The sequence below is a fragment of the Mastigoproctus giganteus genome, chromosome 9, assembly GCF_048544385.1.
Source record: "Mastigoproctus giganteus isolate SK-2022 chromosome 9, ASM4854438v1, whole genome shotgun sequence".
NCBI classification, from domain to species: domain Eukaryota; kingdom Metazoa; phylum Arthropoda; class Arachnida; order Uropygi; family Thelyphonidae; genus Mastigoproctus; species Mastigoproctus giganteus.
The window spans coordinates 112,123,765-112,137,391 of record NC_143583.1 but is presented as its reverse complement, the minus strand read 5'-3'; the positions used below and the strand labels follow the sequence as shown (position 1 = coordinate 112,137,391).

The 13,627-nt window shown below is 35.7% G+C and overlaps 1 protein-coding gene across 1 annotated transcript in view; it reads right to left on the bottom strand.

Moving 5' to 3' along the window:
* Window positions 1-562: 562 nt before the first annotated feature.
* Window positions 563-13,627, bottom strand: part of LOC150080645 (protein FAN-like) — a 411,353-nt gene continuing 398,288 nt past the window's right edge. The window contains exon 33 of the mRNA XM_090380769.1: window positions 563-780. Coding sequence (XP_090236895.1) covers window positions 683-780 — 98 coding nt within the window. The 3' untranslated portion in view covers window positions 563-682. The remainder of the gene's footprint in view (window positions 781-13,627) is intronic.

Here is a 13,627-nt window from a genome sequence, read left to right as displayed (position 1 = left end):
TTCACAACAAGTTCATAATAAAATGAAAAAACATTTTGGGCACAATGTTTTTCAAATATTATATTACAACCCTTTTATATACAAAAGATTTCATTTTAAGGATGATTGCATGATATTTGAATTCTCCATAAAAGTTAATAAAAGCTGTAACTTTCTGTACCACTTCATATACATATAACCTATCAGATATGGTGAACCAATTATTATAAATAAAGAGTGATAACTGCATAAAAAAGTTACAGCCAATATAGTTACAATAAAACTAAATCAGCTACACAAATGAAAATCTCAAATAAAAAAATTATAGCAACTAGGAAACTTCTACTTTATATTGCATATTTATAGAATTCGATTCTTATCACAGCAACTTTTGATACAGCATTTTCTCGGCATTCTCAAAAAACAACATTTCACAGGGAAAACTCCAAGAGTATTTGCCACATTCTAAACAGCATTTTGCTGACACAGAGGGTTAATAAAATTTTTACTTTTTTTTAAATCATACACTAACCAACCTAGAATAACATACTTTTCTGATAAAAGGCTAACAAAAATCAAAGATAAAAACTTCTACCTCTGTAATAAGATGCATGGTCCCAATTACCCTGCAAGTTTTGCATCAAGAAAATACAACCAATGAATAACAGACAACAGTATTTGCTCTTTGAACTAATTTTAGTGTCTAAAGTTCACCAGCACGCCAGACGATCACTTTACGATCTTCTCCACCACTTGCTATAAGACTGCCATCACTAGAAACATCTATGCAAGTTACAGGACCTAGGAAGGGCAGAAAAAAGTTATATTGAAGTGACATGAAGAAGGGTACCATATTCTATATTATTTCCCATTGTATAAAACACACTCATAATTTAGCAAAGATTATTTCGGGAAAAAAAAATCCATTTTTGAGGAATTGATTTGTTTTATTGCAGATATCACATTACTTTAATTCTTTTTAAACAAAAGCATTTTATTACACATATGACTATTTTTATAATACCATACATACTAAGACACAACAGGAGGGAGTATATGTTGAGAGCCTTGTCAATGAATTTGGCCCTGAAGAGATTGTGCAAAGCTCATGGGGCAGAATTTTTCACAGCATGATCTGTGCTTGTTAACAGGAGAGTGTTTTTACAGGGATGGGATACACTTGAATTGAAGGGGTGCAAGAATATTTGCTTGTGATATTGAGGCAGTGATGGGGTGGATCAGAAAATTGCTAGCTTGAGGGTACACAGACTAATAGCTTAACTAGAGCCACAGAGAGAGAGAGAGGCAAAAGCGATTCTTGCACTGCTACTATTAGTACATGTAGCAGTCCAGAAAGCAAGGTGTCTGGGACTTCAGGCCCTGCAGTGGGTCATCATGGAACAAATATATACATGGGTTGTGTTAGGGTAACTAAGAGTAAGAACATGTGCATGTATACTAATGCTAAGGAGCATTGTAAATAAATTTTATGAATCTGAAGTATTGATTAAGTCGTCAAATGCAGACATCGTAGGAATAGCAGAAACGTTGTGTCAATCAGACATAAGTGATGCTGAATTTGAATATGGGGAGTACAATTTTTACAGGAAGGACAAGACAGGGCAGGAGAGGTGGAGGGGTTATGCTCTTAGTTAAGAAGCATATTAAATCTAATGCAGTGCATCCAGTTGACATGGGTGATGAGTGCAATGCTGAGTCAGTTTGCTGTGATATAAGCATTGGGAAAACAAATTGAGAGCACGAGTGTGTTATAGGCCTAATGACTGATGAGTATACCAAACAGCCATACAGAGAAATAGAGTGGGATAGCAAATGAGAATGTCCCATAAAGGGGGAATTTTAACTTTCCAGATGTTGACTGGAATTATTCATAAACTAGCAAGACTTTTGTAGATTTCTTGGATGACTGTTTTCTACAGCAGCATGTTAGAGAGGCAACAAGAGGAAGCAATACTCAATCTGGTTATCAGCAGTGATTCTTCATGCATTAAGAATCTGCAGGTAAAAGACCCATTGGGTGGCAGCAATGGGTGTACACTAATGTAGAATTTAATTAAAGACATAACTACTGCCAAGGGCAAAGGGAAAGACCTTTGCTTTTGTAAAGGTGGCTACAGTGGTCTTAGACAGTTTTTAAATTGTGTGCAGTGAGACCAACTGATGATGTTACCAACAGTAAATTCTAAATGGGAAGTATTCAAAGAAGCTACTAGGCTTTTTATACCAATTAAGAAATACTGCTTAAAGTTTAGATCTAAATGGATGTCAGATGAACTATTGAGACAAGTGGCAGAGAAGAAAAGTGCATGGGATGCATATAAATTAGTCTGTAATCAAGTCACAAAGGAGGTTAGGCAAGCTAAGGCAAATTAAGAGAAGTCTCTGGCAAAGAATAACAGCAGAGATTTCTATGCTTATATTAAAAGCAGAAGGAAGGGGGGTGAATCACATTTAGCCACTTGATGTCTATAGGTTAACTGTTTATGACCCTGCTCAGATTTCAGACAAATTGAATAGATATTTTGCATCTACATTCACACATGAGGAATTCTTTAGGGATGGGGATGCCAGAAGTTTATCAAACTCTAATGAGGAGGTAAATGACTTTGTGATAACTGAAAAGAAAGTGGAGGAAAAATTGTTGAAGATGGACATAAAAGAAGCCACCTGGGGTAGATGAAATCTATCCAATTATATTAAAGGAGGCAGCAAAGGAGGTAAGCAAACCCTTAGCCATAATTATGCCATAATTCTCCTAACAGATGTCTAGTTGAGATGCTGCAATTTGCAGAACTAAAGACTTTCTAGGTAACAGCACATTTTGTTCCCTTCATAAAGTGAGGCCTCCAGACTAGTATACAGTACTCAAGATGCAGCCTAACCATGGCCTTGTACAAAAAAAAAAAGAAGGGATAATTACCTCCTTATCTCTGCTGGCAAAGTTTCTGTATATCATTGGAAATCCCCTTGAGCTGTCCATATCTGCACTGCTGCTTTCTGATAGTGAACTGTCATCAAGCAAAATATCATCTGTTTTGTCTAAGGCAAGGGTGGCCAACAAGTCGATCACGACGAATTTTAAATATATATAAAAAAGATCCCGGGGGGGGGGGTCACATCTGGTGAGTATGAGCTTGGCACACCCAGGATTCTGAGCTGGATATCATAATTTTCTCTTTCTTGGTGATTCCCTTCTACTTCTGACTTGTGCAGCAGGAGCCTCAGGCTTCCTTGCACCATATGGCTAATAGTAATAATAATAATAAATAGATTAGTCAAAATCTAAATGTTATTATTATTATTATGCACCCCACTGTATATGCTTATTAAAATCCATTGAACCACATAACTATTGTCGCTGCACAGCCATTAAGCTTGTCTAGTGAAAATTCACACAGTTATGTTGTGGAGAGCATGTGTATGCATCAAATTCTTATTTAGCTTACTTAATATTAACAACTGGACAGTACCTATATGTTAATATGATTTTATTTAAAATGAATAATAAGAAAAAGAGTAAAACGTATCATTTTCATCAAGAGTGGGAACTAGAATACTTTTTTGTAATGATAAAAGAAAAATGTTGTTTGATTTGCAGTGCTTTTGTGGCTATACCCAAAAAAAGGAAATTTAGAAAGACACTTCAACGCACCCCTGGTAAATACCAATCAGATTTTTCGCCTAATAGTAGTGATCTTAGAAAAAATAAATTAAAAGAACTTAAATCCAGATTATTCATACAAAATTTCTTCGTGACACCTAATTTACAATCTAAAGCAGTAACTGTAGCATTGTTTAAAGTGAGTCATCATCTTGCAAAAAAAACGCAAACCATTTTCTGATGGTCAATTCATCAAAGACGTATTTTCAAAAATAACAGATTCTCTTTTTGAAAATTTTAAGAACAAAAATGAAATTAAAAGTGCTTTTCAAAATCTGCAATTATCTTGAAATACTGTGATGCGATGCATCGAAAAATTAGTAAAAATGTGAGCGTAAAAATGTGTGTGCTCATATTGCTAATTGTGTGTCCTTTTCTTTACAAGTGGATGAATCTACAGATGTCAGTAATATGGAATATGGCTCAATTGCTCGTTTTTGTTCGTATGGTGTTTGATGATTCTGCCACTAGAGAAGAACTGCTGTGTATGGTTTTTAAAATAAAGAACTAGAGGTCTTGATATATTTAACGCATTCAAAAATTTTATTGAAAAAATTAAATTACCACTATTTAATCTCATATCAATAACAACAGATGGAACCAAAACAATGACGGTGTATCTTAATGGATTCATCGCATTGTGCCAAAAGGATGATGAATTCCCAATGATGAGTTACCACTGTATTATCCACCAACAAGTTTTATGGACAGCTTTCAAAATCGTGAATTCCATCAGAGAACAATCTCTTCAAAGGAGACTTTTCAAACTGTAACTCGATGAAAATAAATCAGATCTGATATTATACACAGATGTGAGGTGTCTGAGTAAGTCTCTACAGAGATTTCGAAATTTGCTGAAATTAAAAAATTTGTTGATCAAACTTTTTTTGATTATCAGCAGCTAAAGATACGGAGTGGGTGTGTGATCTGGCTTTTTTGGCAGCTTTTACCAGTAAATTAAGTGATCTGAATTTGGAATTACAAGGAAAAAATAAAAATGTGGGTGACATGATTAGTAGTATTTCTGCATATAAATATCAATTTTTGGCAATGGCTAAGGATCTAAAAGAAAATAAAAAAATAAAAATCGATCATTTTGCAAATATACAAAATCATTTGCAAAAATATCCTGTTTTTGAATTTAATAGTGAGAAATATGTTTCTGAAATTGAGAAAGTTGTGGATGATTTTGAAACCAGATTCAGTGATTTTAAAATAATTGAAGACATTGTTCAATATATTTCTTATCCATTTAATGTTGACTTAGATATGAAACAAATTGCAGAAAAAAATCACTGAGATTTTTTTACATGGAGAAAATATTACTTGAAATTGAAATTATTACATTGCAAAACGATGATCTGCCTTCCTAAAAGCCAGATCATCAGAAAAATACTTTCGGAAATATGTTTGCCGAGAAAAGTACCCAAAAGCAAAAAAATGCAGTGAACTTTTAAATTCCTGTTTTGGTTCTTCATATCTATGTGAATTGGCCTTTTCGCATTTGAAACAAACAAAGAATCACTCTACTCTTTGGACTTGCATACAGAAGATTCTTTATGGTTGGCCTTATCACAGTATATCCCTCATTTTGAAAGCTTGGCAGATGACATTAAGACACAGACTTGAACTTCACATAAATTAAAAATTTAAATACATATGAATGTAAAAATAAGAATTCTGAATTGTATTTAATTTTGGAATTTATAAACAATTTTCAATATGTGTTGATTAACTTTTTTAACCTTGGCTGCCCCTGGTCTAAGGCATCTGATGCCACACTTCTTAAATGACTTCACAACTGTTTCAGTCTTTACTAATTGCAACAATTTTTTACCCACTGACACACCTGAGAAATTGTTGGTCTCTTCATATAACCAGTAAGTATTAAGTTGTGTTGTGATGCCTTCATCCATTTACTTCACCCTTCTTTGACAAAAGCTTTAGAAGGCATGTTAATGGAAAAATCTAATCAGCCAGTAAGTCCACCTGGAATTACAGCACATTGTTTTTAACTTTTCCACCCTCTCCTTTGCAGCCTATGTTTTACGTGCACAAAACTGGTTCCATACCAGTAGGACTGATTTCTTGAAAACACCATCAGGATGCCATCATCACACTTTTTCCAGCCACAGTTTGACTCCATCTTTATCCATCCAACCCCTTAGGATGAACATGGCAAAAATACCTCCGGGAATTTTTTCCTTTCGCAGAGTTTTCTCTTGAATACAAGGAGAGGTGGAAGTTTTGTTCCATCAGCACAACAAGCCAAAGCAGCACTATAGTGTATCGTTTCTTGGCCTGATGTCTTCAAAGTTACCGATTTTGTACCTTTTAATATCTACACTTCTATTTGATGTACCCTCACATAAAACAAGCATAAATTTCACAGATTTATAATTAATGCTATGAAGCACACAATTTATAAGCTTCGCCAAATTGGTAATATGAATGAGTGATTAATATTTGGAAAGTTAAAATCCCACATTATAAGACATTCTGATTTATTGGCCCACTCTGTCTATTTGTATAACTGTTCATTATAAACATCAGTCATTTAGCTTATAACAAATCACTCTAATTTTTGTTTTCACAGTATTTATGTCATAGACTATCTCAGTATTATACAGTAGCCACCCTTGTCTACTGGTTGTACAATTTTAGAGTCTTAACCATTTTCTTAAATCACTTCTCCCCTCCCCTTCTGTCATCTCTGTCCTTTCTTGTGCACATTATAATCACCATATTGCTTCTGTACTAGCATGACACATTATGTCTGTTATACCAATGCCACCATTTGATGAGTTAACCAATACTTTAAACTCATATTTGTTTATATACACCTAGTATTTGTGTATAAGTAAGTGAGTACTTGCTTGTATTTTTAGTAACTCTTATACGGTCTATGTAATTGCTAGTCTCATGTAGATCCTCATCGGGCTATGTGATACTTCTCTTTTCAGGTTACTGCTATTGTATGTCAATAAAGAATCAGCATACGGATTAGTTCCACCCCTGCTTTATGGCTATAAATTATTACTCCCTGTATTCCCTCAAACTAATAGACTTCAATAGCATCAGCAAATATTCTTGCACCTCTTCTATTCAAGTGTATCCCATATCTATAAAAGCAGTCCAGTCTGTTAGCAAGTGCTGTCTGTGCCAAGAAAAATTCTATCCCATCAGGCGGCTGGCACAAACTCTTCAGGTCCAAATCAACAACTCTCATCTTAAACTCCCTCTTATTGTGGCATGGCATAATCCTAGACACTTTCAAATGCAGCCCTAACTTACAGCCTTTTCTCTGCATCACATTGTACTTGCTAAGTAAAGCCTCAGAATACATTAGTACCAATGTATTCTGAGTACATTAGTACTATGAATACATTAGTACCAATGTATTCATACATCACCCTTTTTCCCCCAGAAGACATATCGTGGTCCTATTCCACGTATTCTTATTGCATAAAGTATTCCCCGTTTCTCTAACAATGGAGTCACCAAAAATAACTGCCTCCTGAGGGAGCATGCATCCTTCTCGTAATGACCTTGCCATGCAGCCAGATGCACAAGGGCAGGCTCTAAAGTTAAAGTGGGCAGATGGTCTCTCTCTCTCTCTGTGTGCATGTGTGTGTGTGTGTGTGTGTGTGTGTACAATTTGAGTGAGAGTATGCCTTGGCTCATGAAGAAGGGAATTCTCCTAAGAATGAAGCTTTATTGCATGTACTGTATATGTATGCAGACCTGACTAGCTGTACATAATGCCAGAGGTGATGCCTTTGTGTGTGCTGAGTGCAGGAAGAGTGAGGAGATTAAGCAGCAACAGAGAGAGAGAGAGAATCAGATCTAACATGCAGAAAATTGAGTAGGGGTGCCATTATTATAAAAATGGTTGAAAACCACTGTGCTAGTGTAATAGTAATAACACTACATAATGAGTTATATGCTCTCAGAACCCAAATAATATCGGAGAACTGTACTTATCCACTGGTTCTGTTTACAAACTTCCCACTACTGATGAACCTGGTTTAAAGTTGGTGTATTGTTGTAGATACAGCATACAGTGTAGGTGCAAAAATATAAATAATGACAATAATGTATTTAATCTCATAAGCAGGGCTGGAGCTAGTGTTTGTGGCAAGTTCCTCACTTGCACACCCCTGCTCCCAAGCAAACTGGAATGGTCAACTCACAATGACAAACTTTTTACATGGCAAATAAATCAATAAAGTAGTAATTGTTTTAACATAGTGTTACTGTGGCAGTAGTGATGTATCAATTATTGCAGTAAGTGCTAGATAACAAAGCATTTACAGTAGTAAGAAAGCTCCCCCTTGCCCTCAAATAATATGGAAACTTGGAAAGCAGAAATGAAGAGACAAAGAAAGCAAAAAGTAAAGAAAGAAGAAGAAGAAATAAAAATGATTATAATCCTTTTCATATAAGAAACAAGGAAGAACACTGGACTGTCTATCATCTAGACTACAAATTTGCAGAATTCTGAAAACATCACAATGAAACAACTCTTCAAAGAAAAGGAGGATGGCTTTCCGTGGAAGGTGATCCACTTGACTTATTGGCAGGCACTTTCCTGAGTATCTTTCAGAAAATCAAGAAAATCAAACAGAAAATATACTGACTTTTGTTTTAAGCAAGCAGCTGAGAAAAAAATTTGCAAAGAGAGAAGGAATCTGGTGCTCTGAACATCAAGTTAGCTTATGTATGGTTTCATGCTTAAAAGTGTTTCATACGGTTTACAATATAATCTTTTTAATTTATTTAATTCTAAAAAGCATACAAAAAAGAAAAGACAGTGAAATCCTGAAAACCAATATTTATCTATATAATTATGGGGAAAAAAAAAACAACACTGATGGGGTTAATAAAATATCGACACACATCCTTCAGTTGATATAAAATCATCTGGAAAGGCTAATAAGAAGTATTACTTATTAGTAATACTTCCACAAAGGAAACACTGAGGCAATTTCAATAGCCTCACAACGTGATCAGGACAAATACATATAACAGTTTCCTATTTATGGAGAGCCTTTGTTTCTTTGCATTTCAATGATCCCATCTTTAATAAACTGGCTGTAATGTAGACATAATTTTTTTAACCAAAAACTCTCCATTATTAATCACTAATGAAGGTGTACATAATCATACTGAAACATGTTGTTGTTTGGTTTTTAGGAACATTAGCAACTAAGGCCATATTGCTCCGGGAATATGCGGTGGTCATTCCCTGACCTTTCCACATCCTCCGTATTTGGTGGTGATGGGCTCGAACCCCGGTCTAATCAAGAAGCGTGTGCTATGCACTGCTGCTCCTTCCCACCTGGCTACGGACGCGCCGCACTGAAACATGTGATTCGTCTTTAATGTTAATTTGGTGTTAACCTTTTTCCCAGTATAAACCAATTTAAATAACATAGAAGTATCCTTTTCATAAGGGACATATTATTTCAATAACCTCTAAAACCAATATGGCTTGTTTTGAAAGGGTATGCTCCTATGCTGTAAAACTATAATAATGTGAAGTAATTGCCAAGTTGAAAGTTAAAAAAAAAAAAAAAAAAAGGGCCCTAAGCTCTACCAAAAAATACCCCCAAATAGCACCCTCTTGATGGGAAAAAAATTTAATGAGAATGTTGGAAAAAGTATATTTCAGTAAACAGAACTATTTATGAAAGAAAAAAAAATTAAATAATAATCAAATTTGTAATAAAAGATTGTAAAACTTAAATATTGTTTGCCAGCTTAGCTAGAAAATTAGAACAGAAAATAATTATTTTCAAGAATTATATTGGGAAAAATGAATATATCGATAAAAATTTATCGAAATTTCTAAATTAATTTAATAACTTAATTTATTGAAATTAAATTAATATTGATCAAAATTGGCATTGATGGGAATTGTATAATCTTGTATCAGAAATAGTCCTACACATTCCTGAGTAACAAGCAGGTGGGATTATAACTGAAATTCTCAAGTTGGATGGAGGATTAAGGGGGATGGCAAGCTATGCTGACCTTTAAAGCTTTAACTTTAGCACATGCATTCTTTTTTTTCATAATTCTTTAAAACAAGTAATAACAATGCTCTGTAAATAAAAGATATTTACTAAAATATTATAATAAATGTTTCAAATTCAACAAAAAAAAAAGCTAAAAATTCATTTTTATAATAAAAAAGGGAGTCTAATAGATGTTAAACAAATAGTGTTCCATTTGGAGATATAACTGACTTAGGGTCAATAATATTCCAAGTCCTTGAATTAATACTATCATTTTCTAGCAAAGATTGTAAGAATTATTTTTTAAATTATTACACATTATTTTAACTGAAACTACATGCACAATAGCTGCACAATCTGCCTGCACAATACCTGGGGGTATTTGTGCAGGCAGATATGAAGTTCTCTGAGCAGTGCATACGGGCTACAAGAGTAGCTCATGGTGTATTGTCAATGATATACAGGAATTTTTCTAGCAGGGATAAGGAGGTGATTATTCCCTTATATAAGGCAATGGTCAGGCCACACCTAGATTACTGTATACAGGTCTGGAGACCTCATTTCAAGAAGGATGCAGAGCTGCTGGAATGAGTACAGAGAAGGGCAACAAGATTAGTGAATGGAATAAAGGGGTGCTCTTATGAAGAAATGCTTAAGTTTTGCAAATTACAGTCTGGAGACTAGGCACCAGCGAGGTGATCTGATAGAGGTGTATAAAGCCTTGAATGGTTTGAGCATGCTCAATGCTGATGGGATTCTTCCTCTATCTCAGAAAAATCACCTGAGAGGGCATAATTTCAAATTGAGGAAAGACAGATGTAGGATAGACGTACGGAAATTTGCCTTTAGCCAGCGGGTAGTTGGTTGGTGGAACAGACTTCCATCCCTTGTCGTGGAAGTTCATAGCCTAAATAAATTTAAGGCTCAGCTGGACAGGTATTTCGAACGAACAGAGGGTTGAAGTGGAAGTGGTTTTTTTTGGCTGATGCTGCATAAGCTTGCTTTCTTGCATCATATGCCTCTACTAATGCTAATGCTAATAGCTTTTTAACATTATTTGTGACAGTGAAATAATTTTTTCATCAAAAGAAAATATTACTAAATAAAGAAATTCTAATCACCATATTTCCTGCCATATAAGATGCATTTTTCCCCCAGAGATCTATCTCAAAAATTCATCCTGCATCTTATAAGGTGATGGTCATGGCTGTCATAAACAAGTATGCTGTTATTGTTTTTTCTTGATGATGATTTTTGTTTTTACTTGTGTACTGGTAATTTTACGAAACTTGTGAATATTTTTATGGTGTGGCTAAGGAATATTTTTATGATATAGCTCTAATGAATATTTTCTTGGTGGAACTGTAGCCACTTTGCATACAAACATTTATTCAAGTGGATTACTGAATGCAAAAAATAAATTTGATATCATATACATGGATTTCAGAAAAGCTTTTGATACTGTTGCATATGGAAGACTATGGTATAAATTGGAACAGTATGACAAAGAGTGGTAATCAATGGACACTGCTCTTTATGGACTAATGTTATTAGTGGAGTCCCCCAGGGTTTGGTGTTGGGCCCATTGTCGTTTTGTATATTTAACAATGATATTGATGAAGGTATATCAGGCTTAATATGTCCAAGTTCGCAGATGATACAAAGGTTGGCAGTGTTGTTAATAACAGTAAAGACAGTATGATACTGCAACAGGATCTAGAAAAGTTGGGCAGATCGCTGAGAAGTGGCAACTGAAATTTAACATTGACAAATGTGAAGTACTGTGTATGGGTAGCAGTAACCCCAGAGAAATGTACCAATTGTGTGGTACTACAGTCGGGGAGTAGTGGAGAATGAAAAAGACCTGGGGGTAATTGTGCGGTCAGATATGAAATTTTCTGAGAAGTGCAGACAGGCTGCCAGAGCAGGTCATAGGGTCTTGTCAATGATATACAGGAGTTTTGCTAGCAGGGATAAGGAGGAGATTATCCCTTTGTATAAGACAATGGTCAGGCCACACCTTGAGTACTGTGTACAGATCTGGAGACCTCATTTTAGGAAGGATGTTGAGTTGCTAGAACGAGTACAGAGAAGGGCAACAACACTGGTGAGGGGAACAAAGGGGTGCTCTTATGAAGAAATGCTTAAGTTCTGCAAATTGCATCATCATCACCTGCAAGGTGATCTGACTGTGGTGTATAAGGCCTTGAATGGTTTGAGCAGGCTCAATGCTGATGGGATTTTTCTTCTTGCTCAGATTATGAACCTGAGGGGACATAAATTCAAATTGAGGAAAGACAGTTGTAGAATACATGTGTGGAAATTTGCCTTTAGCCAGCGGGTAGTTAATTGCTGGAACAAGCTTCCAGTTACACAAAGGAATATGGAAAATGAGCTGCAAAATGACATTTTGGGCCACCACCACCACCAACAGAGACCATGGTCCATGATTGGCAGAAACAAGAGGGTAAATTCAGTATGGCAATCAAAATCAAACATAACCTTCACGTATGAGGAGGTATCAAAAAGTTTGTACCCTGACAGATAAAACATCAGTAGGAAGATGCCATTTTTAATATAATGGTTTTATCGTTTTTAATATATTCAATAACTAACGTGTGAAATTTCATTCCTGTAGATGATCGCACATCAGAGGTGGAGCACAGAATCTGAGGAAGGACACCATGGTTGACCAAGTGGAGTATCGGGCAATGATCGAGTTCCTGCATTTGCAGGGTAAGAAAGCTCAGGAAATTGGCGAAGAAATGAAAGCTGTGTATGGGTAGAATTGTCCATCCTATGACACTGTAAAAAAGTGGAAATGGGAGTTCCAGTGCGGTCATACAAGTGTCTTTGACGAGCCAAGAGAAGGAAGGGCATCAAAATCCACACAGTGAGATGGAGTTGCAAAGGTTGAGCAGCTGGTCCTGAGTGATAGACTTGACAATTCATTTCATCGCAAATGCAGTGGGAATTAGTTATGGGTCTGCTCGCATCATTTTACATAACCATTTGCATGGTCTCCGCACAATGGGTTCCAAGATTGCTGATGCCTTTACAGAAGCAATGTTGAATACAGTATTCTCGCCAACTGTTGGATTTGTGTAATGCAGATGTTGAGAACTTTTTTGATCGGTTGGTGCAAATGACGAATGCTGGGTGTACAACGAAGAAACTATTGTATGGACACAGCTTCAAATCATCTCAGGAAGTCATCAATGAAGTGGAATCGTGGTTTCAGGCAAAAAAGTGCGGACTTCTATGATCAAGGCATTGAACAACTGATTCATAGATGGGAGAAATGTGTTACTATACATGGAGAGTACATAGCAAAGGATTAAAGTTCCTGTGAAGTTTCACCTTTCTAGGGCTATTATTTCTAGGTAAGGGTACAAACGTTTTGATACCCCCTCGTAAATGCACTTGTCAGTTGGCAGCCCCAGCAGCAAAACATTTCTTGAATTGCTGGATAACTACTTTTTAAACCAACATGTTAAGGAAGCAACTAGAGAAAGCATTATGCTTGATCTGTTTAACAGTAGTGATCATAGCGCATTAATGTAATAGTTATTAAAAGAAATAACTCTCAAGGGAAAGGATTTTGTATTCACAAAGGTGATTATAACGGACTCAGACTTTCTCTAAACTCTTTTCAGTGGGACCATCTGAAGCTGTTAAAAAAATGTAAATGCCAAATGGGAGCTGTTCCTAGAGATACTCACAGAAGGCACTATGCAAAATGTATCTCGGATGAACTGATGTTCTTAGCTACAGAGAAGAAAAATGCATGGGATGATTATAAATCATCAAGGAATGCAAAGTCTTACAGCAAGTACAAACTACTGTGTAATCAAGTTAATCAGGGAGTTAGGCAGGTTAAAGCAGATTATGGGAGGTCCTTGGCCAAGAGTGCAAAGGAAAGCAGCACGGAATTCTTTGTGTTTAT